This window comes from Oncorhynchus kisutch, linkage group LG26 (genome assembly GCF_002021735.2).
Source record: "Oncorhynchus kisutch isolate 150728-3 linkage group LG26, Okis_V2, whole genome shotgun sequence".
NCBI classification, from domain to species: Eukaryota; Metazoa; Chordata; class Actinopteri; order Salmoniformes; family Salmonidae; genus Oncorhynchus; species Oncorhynchus kisutch.
In genome coordinates, this window is record NC_034199.2 from 39,901,830 (window position 1) to 39,917,327 (window position 15,498).

Sequence of the window (15,498 nt, forward strand, 5' to 3'; positions counted from 1 at the left end):
GTGGGACGCTACCGTCTTACGTACCCTAGAGAGTGACTAGTGTTCCATTATTAAAGTGGCCAATGATTCCAAGTCTATGTACATAGGGCAGCAGCCTCCAAGGTGCAGGGTTACGTAACCGGGTGGAAGCCGGCTAGAGATTGCTATTTAACAGTCCGATGACCTTAAGATAGAAGCTGTTTTTCAGTCTCTCAGTCCCAGCTTTGATGCACCTGTACTGGCCTCGCCTTCTGGATGATAGCGGGGTAAACAGGCCGCGGCTCGGGTTGTTGAGTTCCTTGTCATATCTACTTCTACTCCTGCTACGCCCTCTGGTGTTCATCCGGTGTCTTCTTGACCTGCAGTTACTCCCCCTGTACACTCCCTCTCTCTCCCTCTCTGTGTGATTGTGTGGTTGAAGACAGGTGTGCTGGAGTCAGAGCAAATCCTTACCAGCTGCAACTCGTTCCATAATCAAGACCTCTACAAATAGCATAGGAGGAGCAAAAAAGAGTCGTGATCAGATTTGCCGAATGGAGGGCGGGGGAGGGCCTTGTAGGCATTTCAAAAAGTTGAGTAGCAGTGGTCCAATGTTTTACCAACTCGAGTACTACTGTATGGTCAGTGTTGTTAGAACTTCAGTAGCGTATTCCTCAAATTTGCTTTGTTAAAATCCCAAACTACAATAAAGGATACGTTTTTTCCAGTTTGCATAAAGTCCAGTGTAGTTCTAAGAGGGCCATCGTGGTATCGGCTTGAGGGGGATTATACACGTCTGTGACTATAACCAAAGAGAATTCTCTTGGGAGGTAATATGGTCGGTATTTTAGGTTGGGTGAACAAAGGACTTGAATTTCTGTATGTTATCATAATCACACCATGAGTGGTTAATCATGTAACATACACCCCCTCCTTTCTTCTTCCCGGAGAGTTCTTTATTCCTGTCTGTGCAATGTACTGAGAACCCAGATGGCTGAATAGATGGGGACAATATATCCCGTTAGAGCCATGTTTCCATGAAACAGACTTCGCTACAATCCCTGATGTCTCTCTGGAAGGAGATCCTCACTCTGAGCTCGTCTACTAATTATCCAGAGACTGAACATTTGAAAGTAATACACTCGGAAGCGGTGGGTGATGTGCACACCTGAGTCGGACTAGAAGTCCGCTTCTCCGCCGGCAGTGTTTTGGAGCCGTCTCTGGAACAAGTTAAATTGCCCTGGGTGGTACGAACACAGGATCCAATTTGGGAAAGTCATAATCCTGGTGGTAATGCTGGTGAGTTACCGCCGCTCTGATATCCAAAGGTTCTTTCCAGCTATATGTAGTAATGCAAAATGGGCTAATTATGGGCCAATAATGCAAGAAATAACACACCAAAAAAATTGGGGACATGTATTTAACCCACTAAACAGTATTCATGTATACTTCCATTCACTTATTCAGCTGCTACCAGGGTACCTTCAGACCAATCCTGTGAAGCCTGTGGGCGTCTTAGAGAGTCTCACCTTTCCACAGAGGTCATAGTAGAAGTTGGCAGACTGGCTGTACCGACTACAGACAAGTCCCTAGATGTTTGTGGGAGTCATAGAGCAAAACGGAGAACACCGTCGTGTTCGCGAAAATCTAATCTTTCCATAGAGGGGTTATAACAGTTTCAGACGTTACAAACGATTTTGTGAGAAGACCGATTTTCATGATGACTCATGAACTGACTAACACCGCTTTACCTCTGTCACCATTCACTGCATATGCGGAAGTGCAACATAGGGTGATGTGGTGGATTGAGACGCATCCAATGCAAAAGATATCTATGGCTTAAACTGACGTATTTATGATGGGGATTTTTTTTATTATGATAACAGAATTTCCACGGGTGCGCGGACATCGTTTAGCAGTTTGTCTCATTTCTTAAGGCCGAGATGTTAAACCACTGTTAGATATGAATGGGACATAATGGGACATAATGGACATAATGGTCTTCCACACAACTGTGTAAGACCAAATCGCTTACTTTTTGCCCAGGGCAATCACATTTCCTAAGGTCCACAATGTTCTGCAGTTTTGCTGAAAACCCCAATTTGCAACTAAGTAACCAATCAAAAACACCCATAACATGCTGACCACACCACTCATGTCACGTGCGTGGGCATTGCAAAATAAATGTACACATACATGTTATTCAATCATTGCACCCACACTGTTCGTCCGCATCAAGGTGCTAAAATAGAACTTGGTTCAATTTGTGACTGTCACGTCTACTCCTGCTCCTCCCATCCGGCGTACAACGTCACCAGAGTACTAGCCACCAGTCCTGGCACTCATCATTACGCACACGTGTTAATCATTATGATTCACACCTGGACTTCATTACCTTCATCATCCCCCATGTTCACTCACCAGTTGATATTGTTCTTGTGTATCGGCGTTCTGCCTCATGTTAGTGTCATGTTTTTGTTTTTGTTGTTTTATTAAAACGTTTCACCTGGACCTGCTTCCGACTCACCATTCCATCATCACAGAATACCAACTCAAAATATGGAAGCAGCAGGACAACCGGACATCTCCCAGATGATCGACGAACAAGGTGAGCTTCTTCATCAACACCATGATCAGCTGGCTCAACTGGGGACGGCCATGGAAGATGTTCTCCGCAGTCTACAACATCTCAACAGCAGAGGATATTATAGAGCCAGTCTACCCAACGAGTCAGCACACCAGCCCTTCCAGCAACCCGCTCAGGTCAGCGATGCCCGTCTATCCCTCCCTGAGAAATATGACGGGACACCATCCAAGTGCCGTGGCTTTCTCCTTCAGTGCTCCCTCTATTTCGCAGATCAGATTTTTTTTTTTGTCAATTGAAATTTGTTATCGTAAATGTTAGCAACACCTCCGCCTTTGCGGGATGCACGGGGGATATGGTCACTAGTGTAGCCAGGAGGTGAGGCCTCATTTAACACAGTAAATTCATCAGGCTTAAGCCATGTTTCAGTCAGGCCAATCACATCAAGATTATGATCAGTGATTAGTTAATTGACTATAATTGCCTTTGAAGTAAGGGATCTAACATTAAGTAGCCCTATTTTGAGATGTGAGGTATCATGATCTCTTTCAATAATGACAGGAATGGAGGAGATCTTTATCCTAGTGAGATTGCTAAGGCGAACACTGCCATGTTTAGTTTTTCCCAACCTAGGTCGAGGCACAGACACGGTCTCAATGGGGATAGCTGAGCTGACTACACTGACTGTGCTAGTGGCAGACTCCACTATGCTGGCAGGCTGGCTAACAGCCTGCTGCCTGACCTGCACGGTGTCGATTGTCAGCGTCTAGGATCTGAAACCATCACACATATCACCCAACCACTCTGTGTGGAGCCCAGTCACCAGGAAAACATTCCCTTCTTCATCATTAGTGCACCAGTTCACAAGATCATCCTCAACCTACCTTGGCTTCAGCACAATAACCCTACCATCTCATGGTCGAGGGTGAGAATCACAGACTGGTCACCTGAATTCCGGAGGACCTGCTTCCCTGTCCCCTGTGGTTCCACGTCGGATGACAGTTGGTTTCTTCTTCATGGCCAAGAAGGAGAGGGATTACGCCCTTGTATCTATTAACAAGGACTCAATGACATCACCACGAAGTATCGGTACCCTCTCCCGCTGGTGCCGTCAGCCATCGAGCAGCTCCACAGGGCCAGGTTCTTCACCAAACTGTACCTGTGGAGTGCCTACAATCTCTTTCGCATCCGGGAGGGGGATGAGTGGAAGACAGTGTTCAGCACAATGTCTGGTCTAGGTCCAAGAGGCTTCTAAACAGCTTCTACCCCAAGCCATAAGACTCCTGAACATCTAGTCAAATGGTTGGTTTGGTCTCCAGCAGACGACGAGGCCTTTCGTCTCCTCAAGGAGAATTTCACCTCCGCCCCCTTGCTAAAACACCCAGATCCCATGCTACCTTTTGTGGTTGAGGTAGATGCATCAGATGTGGGTGTGGTGGCAGTTGTCACAAAAACAGAGGGACCCATTAAAAAATGTATTCTTGTGCTTTCTTCTCCAAAAAACTGTCCCCCCACAGAGAAGAATTACGACATCAGCAATCGGGAGATCTTGGCAGTGAAGTTGGAATTAGAGGAGTGGAGACACTGGATCGAGGACGCCAAGGAACCATTCGTCATCCTCACCAACCATCGGAACTTTGAGTACATACGGACAGCGAAGAGACGGAATCTGTGTCAAGCCAGGTGCGCCCTCTTCTTCACTAGGTTCAACTTCAAGCTGACCTATCACCCAGGTTTTAAGAATATCAAGGTCGATGCCCTGTCCCGTATCTACGATTCAGGAGAGGGTCCTTTCCAGAGGGCACCCATAATCCTATCCTCCCAAGTTGTGGGTCCAGTGGTTTGGGACGTAGATGTGGACATCCGCCAGGCTCTAGAGAGGGAACCCGTACCCTGGAGTTGTCCTCCCACGCACATCTACGTTCCCACAGGGATAAGGTGCTAACCTGGGCACACACAGCTGTTGTCGCTAGACATCCAGGTTTTTCTCGCACCATCCATTCCCTCACTGAGAAAAACTGGTGGCCCACTTTGGTGCAGGATGTTACGTGGTATGTCACATTCTGTTCCGTGTTTGCTCAAACCAGGCCCCCCGGCGTATAATGATTACTAGAAACTAACTTGGTTTAACGTTACCCTTTTATATGTGGATTAATTGTCGGAGTAGAGGACCTTGTGCATTTCAGGTAAAATAACAACCCAGTGATTATATCCCAATTAAAATTTGCTAGCATCAGCAAGCTAGCCAGCTATTGTCATAAATGTCTAATATTTTTCGACCTGATCCCAAATTAATATAGTTGGTTCAGAGTTTGCTTTGACGTTTCAACCTGCGTGTCCTGATCGCATCTGGTGTGGGGGGACAAAATCCACACGCACGCATGCGGTCCGGTCAGCATGTTAGTGTCCTTCTTTGAGGATTGACTCTAGGACAGGCTGCTCTCATAGACTAACCGTCTCCAGAAGTCTCACACAATTTAGCTGGATATTAGACCAAATTGGTTATGCTTTGCCCAGGGGAATCAAATTTCCTTAGTTCCAAAATGTGTTGCTGAAAATCTAATTATCTATTAAAAAACAACTGCTAAGTGCCCGTTATTTGAGCTTGGAAGACTATTAGGCTAAACGAGGAGAACATTACAGATTTACTCTGAAGTTGTCAAGATACTCTTTCTGAGCCACCCACTCTCAATGATTCTGGGGATTGTAGAGTCAATCCCTGAGTGTGCTCTGTTCAAAAGCTCCATTAATACATTAACCGGAGAAAGAGTCTATTCATTCTCCCGAAACGGCTCTTAATAAAGAGACCTCTCCCACACTGTCGAATAGCCTGTGTGCTCCCTCTCTCTAGTGTACTCAGGGCTAAAGCACTGGCCTTACACATCAGACAAAGCTAATAGGCAAGGCCACAAACATTTTAAGACAGCCCTGGTTGTGTTTTGTCATGTAGCCCAATACATGGAACCCAATATTGCAAGCTCTGATATTGCTCAAATGTGGAATACAAGTAGTCAATTGTCTGCCCAACATACACAAACAAATAGCAAGACATTGAAATTACATTTTAATAAAGAACCTCCTAATGCATAACTGGTTAAAGGATTTTGTATCTTTAGTCCCTAGTCTTGCAATTAAGTCAGGGTGGCATCACAAATTATCTTTCTATTTTGCCGCAAATCCAATATGGCGTCCAAAATCCAATATGGCTGCTATAATAACATTTGATGGATGTTAAATAAAAATTATTTTAAAAAAGGATGTTAAATCAGTTGTAAACTTGAATTTTGTAAATGAAAGAAAGTTTTTCCAGAATTGTGTACAACATTCATGCATATAAAGACTGTTGGTGTGAATCAATTTGATTCTGAATCCAATATGGCTCGAATGAATACACTAAAACACCTTTGCCTACATATACTGTAAGTAGCCCTTGTTCAATTTGTATTGTGTTATTCTGTCTTTAAAATGGCTTCATAAATCTCTTAGTATACCTATGACTCTGGGCTCTATCTTAACAATGCCATGGTAAATCTTAGCATTGGCGGTAGTGCTATATGTTCAGCAGTGTCAGATGTTTTTTTTTACATAGTTTGCAAACTGATATGTGACACATTAATGCCAAAATAACAAGCAAAACAGGGATGTTACAAACACCTTAGCCAAATACATTTATTTTAAGAATGTGAAATGTCAGCATAATAGTATTGAGAATGATTTATTTCATCCCATTCCCAGTGGGTCAGAGGTTTACACACACTCAATTACAATTTGGTAGCATTGCCTTTAAAATTGTTTAACTTGGGTCAAATATTTCGGGTAGCCTTCCACAAGCTTCCCACAATAAGTTGGGTGAATTTTGCCCCATTCCTCCTGACAGAGCTGGTGTAACTGAGTCAGGTTTGTAGGCCTCCTTGCTCACACACACTTTTTCAGTTCTGCCCACACATTTTCTAAGGGATTGAGGTCAGGGCTTTGTGATGGCCACTCCAATACCTTGACTTTGTTGTCCTTAAGCCATTTTGCCACAACTTTGGAAGTATGCTTGGTGTCATTGTCCACTTGGAAGACCCATTTGCGACCAAGTTTTAACTTCCTGACTGATGTCTTGAAATGTTGCTTGAGATGCTGCAGCAAAGCACGCCCACAACATGATGCTACCCCCGTGCTTCACGGTTGGGATGGTGTTCTTCGGCTTTCAAACCTCCCACTTTTTCCTCCAAACATAACAATGGTCATTATGGCCAAACAGTTCTGTTTTTGTTTCATCAGACCATAGGACATTTCTCCAAAAAGTACAATCTTTGTCCCCATGTGCAGTTGTAAACTGTAGTCTGGCTTTTTTATGGCGGTTTTGGAGCAGTGGCTTCTTCCTTGCTGAGCGGCCTTTCAGGTTATGTCGATATAGGACTCGTTTTACTGTGGATATAGATACTTTTGTACCTGTTTCCTCCAGCATCTTCACAAGGTCCTTTGCTATTGTTCTGGGATTGATTTGCACTTTTCGGACCAAAGTACGTTCATCTCTAGGAGACAGAACGTGTCTCCTTCCTGAGCGGCATGACGGCTGTGTGGTCCCATGGTGTTTATACTTGAGTACTATTGTTTGTACAGATGAACGTGGTACCTTCAGGCATTTGGAAATTGCTCCCAAGGATGAACCAGACTTGTGGAGGTCTACAATTGTTTTTCTGAGGTCTTAGCTGATTTCTTTATATTTTCCCATGATGTCAAGCAAAGAGGCACTGAGATTGAAGGTAGGCCTTGAAATACTTCCACAGGAAGCTTCTAAAGCCATGACATAATTTTCTGGAATTTTCCAAGCTGTTTAAAGGCACAGTCAACTTAATGAATGTAAACTTCTCACCTACTGGAAATGTGATGCAGCGAATTATAAGTGAAATAATCTGTCTGTAAAACAATTGTTGGAAACATTACTTGTGTCATGCACAAAGTAGATGTCCTAACCGACTTGCCAAAACTACAGTTTGTTAAGTGGAGTGGTTGCAAAACAAATTTTAATGACTCCAACCTAAGTGTTTGTAAACATCCAACTTCAACTGTATACTGAGATCATGTGACAGATCAGGTGGACTTTGTTTAACTAATTATGTGACTTCTGAAGGTAATTGGTTGCACCAGATATTATTGAGGGGCTTCATAGCAAAGGGGGGTGAAAACATATGAATGCATCACTTTTCCATTTTTATTGAATTTATTTACATTTTTAAACAATCACCATTTTGAACAATTTTGTGTATGTCCATTACATGAAATTCAAATAAAAATCAATTTAAATGACAGGTTGTAATGCAACAAAATTGGAAAAACGTCAAGGGGGTGAATACTTTGCAACGCACTGTACTTGGAAGTCTACTGAGGAACCGGTAAGATGTACAGCGTCGTGGCGATTTGTCCGCAGGGCTAATGACTCCTCCTGGCCTTCGAGGTCGAGGTGTCTAACCGCTGTGGGGAGGATGATTGTCCGCTCTACTCCGTCATCTAATATGGCGTACGTATTCAGGGACTTCTGTCCACTCCTTAGCAGTGCTCGTTCGTTCTGATTGGAGTGAGTAAGGTAAACTCTGTCTAGATGGTTGACAAACAGGACACTGGGGCTCGGCTTGGCTACATGTTGAAGGACGTTGAGATGTACTTTTCCACATGGCTTCCTCTGGGTGCATTGGGCCCATGGTTATTATGACCACACTTCAGTCAACGCTTTCCGTCTTCAATCCGGCTTTTCGATCTGTTCTGGCGTCTGCTTCACTATTTTTATTTTTATTTTACTAGGCAAGTCAGTTAAGAACTAATTCTTATTTTCAATGACGGCTTAGGAACAGTGGGTTAACTGCCTGTTCAGGGACAGAATGACAGATTTGTACCCCGTCAGCTCGGGGATTTGAACTTGCAACCTTTCGGTTACTAGTCCAACACTCTATGTGCACTGAGAATTATAGCTCTTGACACTGTGGGAAAAGAGGCACAGACATTTGAGACAGTGGATGTCTGGACTTTTGAAGTATTGCCAACCTGGCTGTCTCTAGACCTGGGCTGGACAGAGCAATGCTAAATGGTGGTGACAGGTTGACTTTTTGGCCTTGGAGGGGATGGTCGTTCCCTTTGAGGGCTTTGTGGCTTTTTTGTTTGGTGATGCTGTGCCATCTTGGAGGAGAGCAGCTGTGATTCGGCCTGGGTCTTGAGCCAGTCAGAGAGGTCTGTCAGGTTGCAGGTAGGTGCTCCACAAAGCTTTCCCTGTAGTACCTGCCTCGGGAGCAGCACTCGGTCTATGTGGCCTGTGCATAACAGCTCCATGCCTTGGGGACCTTCAAGGGATTTCCACAGGCTTACCAGGAGGTCTACTCTGAGGGCGAAGCTCTGGAAGGCCTTGGAATCTCCACTAACATTAGGGCCGTTGAGGATCGCAGTGAACTCCCTCTGTGCCAGTTGGTGTGGTTGTCCGTATCGTATCTACAAAGCCTGCATAGCTGCAGTGTAGGGCTGCTGGTAGTGTCGACATGCTTGAGCTCAAGCATGAGGACCCTGTGCTTGAAGTGTTCTATATGAGGATTCAAGAGGTAGTCCAGTGTCATCTTGAAGTCTGCGAACTCACTTCACTGTTGTGGACTAGATTGGGAAGCCTTAACACAGGTACTGGTAGCAGGTGCGGTTGCTGGAGCGGATAGGCTGGTGAATAGGCTGACCGTGCAGCAGATCCAGGCAGGTAAGCTGGTTGAAGAGGTGCAGCAGGTACTGGCGGGTGAGCTGGATGGAGAGGTGCAGCAGGTACTGGCGGGTGAGCTGGATGGAGAGGTGCAGCAGGTACTGGCAGGTAAGCTGGTTGGAGAGGTGCAGCAGGTACTGGCGGGTGAGCTGGATGGAGAGGTGCAGCAGGTACTGGCGGGTGAGCTGGATGGAGAGGTGCAGCAGGTGGCAGCTGATAAGTCCGCTGGAGAGGAGAGGTCCATGGAGGATAACCTGGCTGGGCAGGTGCAGTCCACGTTTGGTCAGTTAAATAGGATAGAGCAGCTGATGGAGGGTTGTTCGGTGGACTGAGTCTGAACAGGTGGTAGACCAGAATAGCCTGGAACAGTGGATAATGGCTGTTGTGATGCAGACTCAGCCTGAGCAAGGCAAAGTATTTGGAAAACTGGTTGCTCCGGGTGTTCCCCCCCAGTCCATGGCTGGTTTGGTGGAGTTAACAGCATCAAGGCAGAGTGCGTGGTCACATCTCCATACTGCCGTTTAGAGAGTTTCGGCTGACTGCCTACTTGAAACAACTGTCTGCGGCAGGGATTGTGGCAGTGTAGGTCTGCGTGGTCATGGTGGCCTCTGTAGCGGCTTTCCATGGCACTATGTTAGCGGTAGAGGGACTGAAACGTGGGCAGCAGTGTCATTTGGCCTATCCATGAGCTGGGTGTGGGATATTGACAGTTCGTTGTACTGGGTGTGTTGTGAGGAGGTTGGGGTAGAACTGTGGGGACCTGGACCTTACTGAACAGGCTTGATACGGGTGAATGGATCCATACGGCCTCACCGAGTTGGGAGGCCACGGCGGTGGTCAGGGCACTTAGGTTCCCTACACGTGATTCAATGTAGTCGAGGGTAGTGAATTTTCTTCGCCTGTGCAGTGTGGGGTCAGAGGACCTGAGCAAAGGGGATAGTTGGTCAAGGGGGGGCTGCAGGCTCCATGGTGCTGGTACTCTGCACCTGCTCTCTTGCTTGTGGAGTCAGGTAAACTGTGGATGCTGGTTGTAGAGGTTAGCCATGTGCTGCCACAGGTTGTTGTCGATATTGTAATGATATCGGTATCCATCGGTTTCTGAGATCACATCCTGGAATGGGATCATCTGACGATGAGAATGTTGCTGTGTTTCTTTGCTGCTCTGCCATGTCACAGTAGGTGGTGTTGCATCTGGCTCAAAGGACCAATGTAACTGAGTGACAGTTTATTGATGGTGCTCATCTTCTGTGGGACTCCAATAAGAGCAGGACCAGAGGCAGAGATGGAGTTCAGTTAAGAGTCTTTATGTACTCAGAGGAGAAAGGTGATGCAACGCATAGAACATGTCATTTAGATGTCTTGATGTGTTCAACAGTGACATGACTCAGTAACCAGCCGGTTGGGTATGTAGGATAGGTAACAGGTATGTTTGGTTTCGCTAAAGGGATACAAAGTACAAATAATAACAGACAATATTCAATAATAATATGTAAATTCGATAAGCCTATGAATGAATAAACCTCTGCATAAACACACTGTAACAGCAGTTAACAATTAAGGGCAATAAATGGGGTGTAGTAGAAAGTGTCATGGAAGACCAAAGCAGGCTAACAGTGTCTACATAGCGAAGCACACGTCATGTGGCAAACAAACAATACACCTCATAAGGTAGCAAGCATAGCAGGCCTAATTGTAATAACAAAGGCAACTGCACAAAAGGTGCATAAACGATGAACATGTATTAATTACCAGCCACATGTAACAAAGGAAAACAGATAAATTACTAATTGGCTGTTTGGTTTGCTCATTAGCATGTGGCGGTCATTAGCTGACGAAATCCCACACAAACAAAACAGAGGTGAGGAAGTCCTCTTCTTAGTCCTGGTTTCACAGCTTGAAATATTGGGTTACATGAGCTTATTGGCAAAATATTAGAATTCATCTGCCTGTGTAAAAGTAGCCTAAAACAGTAAGATAGCTGGTAAACATGGGTAAAAATGACAATACAATAGAATAGATAACAAGCAGCTTGTGGTTGTAATGAGGTCATAATAGCCAGTTTTGCATGTTGGGCACAGCCCATTCAATCTGGGCTATTTCAGACTCTCTATGATAATGCTTTGATCTGAGAACATCCACAATTGGAAACATCCTGCTCAGCAGAGAAAAGTGCAGAGTATGAGGTATTTAAACATTTGCAAAAAATATATATACATGTATACAAATGGTACACAACGTTATATTCAAAGTATCTTGACTCAAATTTACTTGGAGCGCATTCTGTCCTTTGTAAATGAATGTGACGAAAAGAAGAGAGGGAACGAGGAGAAAGAGAGAGAGAGCAAGAGAGGGAGGGTAATAATGCAGATATCATTCATAGTATATCTTGTGTAAATGAATCCGGTGTATATACGAATAGATTTGATTTGGATTACTGTTAGCGTTATTTGGGTTAATTGGATTCGTTCAGACATTTCGAGATAGTTTTTTGTAAAAAAATACATATATTATTTGTCTACTTCTTTTTCATTTCACTGCATTGTTAGGAACTAGTAACATAAGCATTTTGCTGCAATCACTATAGAATCTGCTAAACTGTGTATGCGACCAATGAACATTGATATGATTTAAGAGGAGTTGACAACACCAGTACATCGGAGATGAATTTTCTTCAACTGCACTTTACCAAATTTCCTTGGGCTCCTGAGTGGTACAGAGGTCTAAGGCACTGCATTTCAGTGCTTGAGGTGTCACTACTGACACCCTGGATCGAATCCAGGCTGTATCACAACCGGTCGTGATTGGGAGTCTCAAAGGACGGTGCACAAGTGGCCCATCTGGGTTTGGGTGGTGTAGACCGTCATTGTAAATAAGAATTTGTTCTTAACTGACTTGCCTAGTTAAGTAAAATTCCTCTTCCTAATGTAACATATATACTTTGAGGGTGCTCACTGCTTCCTCTCTCTGTTTGGAGTGGCAACAAAACCTGCCCATAAGGAGCACATTGAAGTGAATGTTGTGGTGGTTTGAACTTGAGGTAGAAAACATCAACTTCTGGAGGAGTAAACATGGTCTTGTTTTGAAGCACAGAGTCTAATATTATTATCATTATATAGTATTTCTCTTCAGTCTGTTCATCCAGAGAGTTTCATATTTATCTGACAACATCACTAAAATGATACACACGCTTCGATGTGGCCAGAAGGCATGCGGTTTTCTGGTTCTGAACGGTCAGATACCTAGCAGCAATGACAAGAAGCTGCAGTGTGGGGAATCATAGGTGGCTCGTTTCAGCTCGTTGTATCTTGTTATTGATACCACATCTTGTTTTGAGGTGTTTTGACTGATGTCATGTCTACGCTAATATGGCAAAAAAAATTACTGGCTAGTTAACTAATAACTATATAACAATAATAACAATAACCAATAACAGTGAACTATAACAATATATTTGAGAGACAACAAGGGCTCATTGTGCGAATGTATTTATGCTTCAATAAACATTTGGAGGTGACAAATACAGTGCATTTGGAAGGTATTCAGACACTTTGACTTTTCCCACATTGTTACATTAAAGTCTTATTCTAAAATATATTAAATCATTCCCCCCCCCCCCCCTTATCATCTACAAACAATACCCCATAATGACAAATCATAAACAGAGTTTTAGAATTTTTGAAAAAAAAAAAACTGAAATATGACATTTACATAAGTACTCAGACTCTTTACTTACTACTTTGTTGAAGCACCTTTGGCAGTGTTTACAGCATTAAGTCTTCTTGGGTATGATACTACAAACATGGCACACCTGTATTTGGGGAGGTCCTCCCATTCTTCTCTGCAGATCCTCTCAAGCTGTCAGGTTGGATGGAGAGCGTCACTGCTCAGCTATTTTTACGTCTCTCCAGAGATGTTAGATCGGGTTCAAGTCCGGGCTCTGGCTGGGCCACTCAAGGACATTCAGAGACTTGTCCCGAAGCCACTCCTATGTTGTCTTGGCTGTGAGCTTAGGGTTGTTGTCCTGTTTGAGGTGAATCTTCGCCCCCAGTCTGAGGTACTTAGCGCTCTGGAGCAGGTTTTCATCAAGGATCTCCCTGTACTTTGCTCCATTCATCTTTCCCTTGATCCTGACTAGTCTCCCCAGTCCCTGCTGCTGAAAAACATGCCACCACCACCATGCCTCACCGTAGGGATGGTGCCAGGTTTCCTCCAGATGTGACTCTTGGCATTCAGGCCATAGAGTTCAATCTTGGTTTAATCAGACTTGGTTTTGTTGCTAAACAACCAACCCGTCTATCTGCATCATTCAATATGCCTGATGAGACAATTTAATGACGGACTAAAGCTCATCCAGTACTGCTGCCAGGTCTTTCTATTTTGCTTATTGTTTGTTGGCCTTGAAACATACTCACTTTCTCAGAAACCCTATCTAAAAAGGCTTCTTGACCATGCTTAAAATCTTTATTCTTTACTTTAATATCCCTCCTCTCAATGTTTGGAGTATTTGAGCTTTTTTCAACTCATTTGCTTTCATTTCAGATTACTCTGCATTTCCATGTTGCCAAATGTATTTTCACACTCTGCAGTGCACAGCCAGGAAACTGCTATTTCCACACTGGCTTTCCTAGTTCTCATTTGCCTGAGCCAAACTCCCATTAGGCCTCTGTCTGTTTTCATCTATTGATTATTACTGGAAGCCTCTCACACTCTTTCAGAAAGACATGCGCATGCACACATGCAAGTATGCACCCAGACAGGCGCAAACACACACACACACACACATGTTCGTTTTACTATACGTGTCGGTGCCCCCCCCAAAAAATTCCCATTCAAAATCCTATTTTCCCTGACCCTTGACCCTTAGCCTTGACCCTAACCTTAACCCCAAACTCCTAACCTAAACCCTAATTCTAACCCTAATTGTGACCCTAACCCTAAAGCTTTCTTCCTTGTGGGGACCGGCGAAATGTCCCCACTTGTCCAAATGTTCCTTTTATTACTATCCTTGTGGGGACTTCTGGTCACCAAACCACACAAACACACACACACACACACTCACCTAAAATATCCGATGATGAAGATAGCCACTAGTAGAGAGCTGAAGGACACAGCGTAGCCTACGGTGTACATGACATACAGACGCTCAAAGAAGTCCTGCTGGGAGAAGGATACAGGTAGTGTAGGTACAGATGTAGGATCTTAATTGGATCACTCTTTTGTTGCTGATAATTTTTATTCTATGGATAACTGGCTTTGGATAAAACCATCTGCTAAAAGACAATTCAATATATACAGTGGCATTGTAGGGTTTCCTGCATATGTGGGGATACGGCCGCTGCAGTAGCTACAGAACAGTACTCACTTTCCCCCTCTCGTTGCTTGGCTTCAAGAACCCAGGGCCCAGACACTCTGAGTAGTTAGGCCACGTCCTGTTCAGGCTCTCCACAAACACCCACGACCCATTGATGTCACACTTCCTGTAGGCATGACCTGTAATATATATATATCAACAAATCAACATACTGTATCTCTGTAGCTTACTTGGTTTCACTTGGCACCTTAAGTGAGACAGTACATAATTCAAATTTCTAAAGTCACTATGAATCCACTCTAAATGCACTATATCAATCATACATTGGTAAACGGGAACCCATTCTCCCATGCAGGCAGAGTTGTTTGTCATAATACTTTCTGTATACTTGGATTAGACAATACATAATTCAAGTATTAATATAAACTAGCTATGTATCAACCATACACAGGTAAAGGGGAACAACACAGAGATGTTGTGTTCAAATTATATTTCTATGGGGAACCTGGAACCTGTTCTGCCATGCAGGCAGAGTGGGGTGTCATCTACCTTTGTGGTTGAAGTCGAAGATGTAGCTGGGGCAGAGGACCTTGGTGACAGCTCCTGGGTAACCCTGTGGCCAGCAGATAAGGCCATCCCAACCAGGGGGGCAGAGGTCATCTAGTGGAGAGGCAGAACACTCTTTTCAACTACAGTGTGTGACCGATGCAGGACCTCAGAGATACAGTAGGAACACGTTGGGAATGGAGATTGTTCGAATGCTGAAATGTTCCTAACTTTGAGGTTCTACTATATTGACGTTTGAATACAGCATTGTACACTTTGGATAATTTTATAGCTTGATCATATGAGTTATATTGATTTTATACAATGGGTGGGTCTAATGCTGGATGCTGATTGGTTAAAACTGTACTCCAGCCGGTG

The 15,498-nt window shown here is 44.1% G+C and overlaps 1 protein-coding gene across 1 annotated transcript in view; it reads right to left on the reverse strand.

Annotated features, from left to right (window-relative positions):
• LOC109871437 (parathyroid hormone 2 receptor-like) overlaps window positions 1-15,498 on the reverse strand; it is a 76,521-nt gene that overhangs the window by 47,718 nt on the left and 13,305 nt on the right. The window contains exons 4-6 of the mRNA XM_020462332.2: window positions 15,124-15,234; window positions 14,626-14,753; window positions 14,323-14,420 (exon numbers count right to left, since the gene is read on the reverse strand). Of these exons, the coding sequence (XP_020317921.1) occupies window positions 14,323-14,420; window positions 14,626-14,753; window positions 15,124-15,234 (337 nt within the window). The remainder of the gene's footprint in view (window positions 1-14,322; window positions 14,421-14,625; window positions 14,754-15,123; window positions 15,235-15,498) is intronic.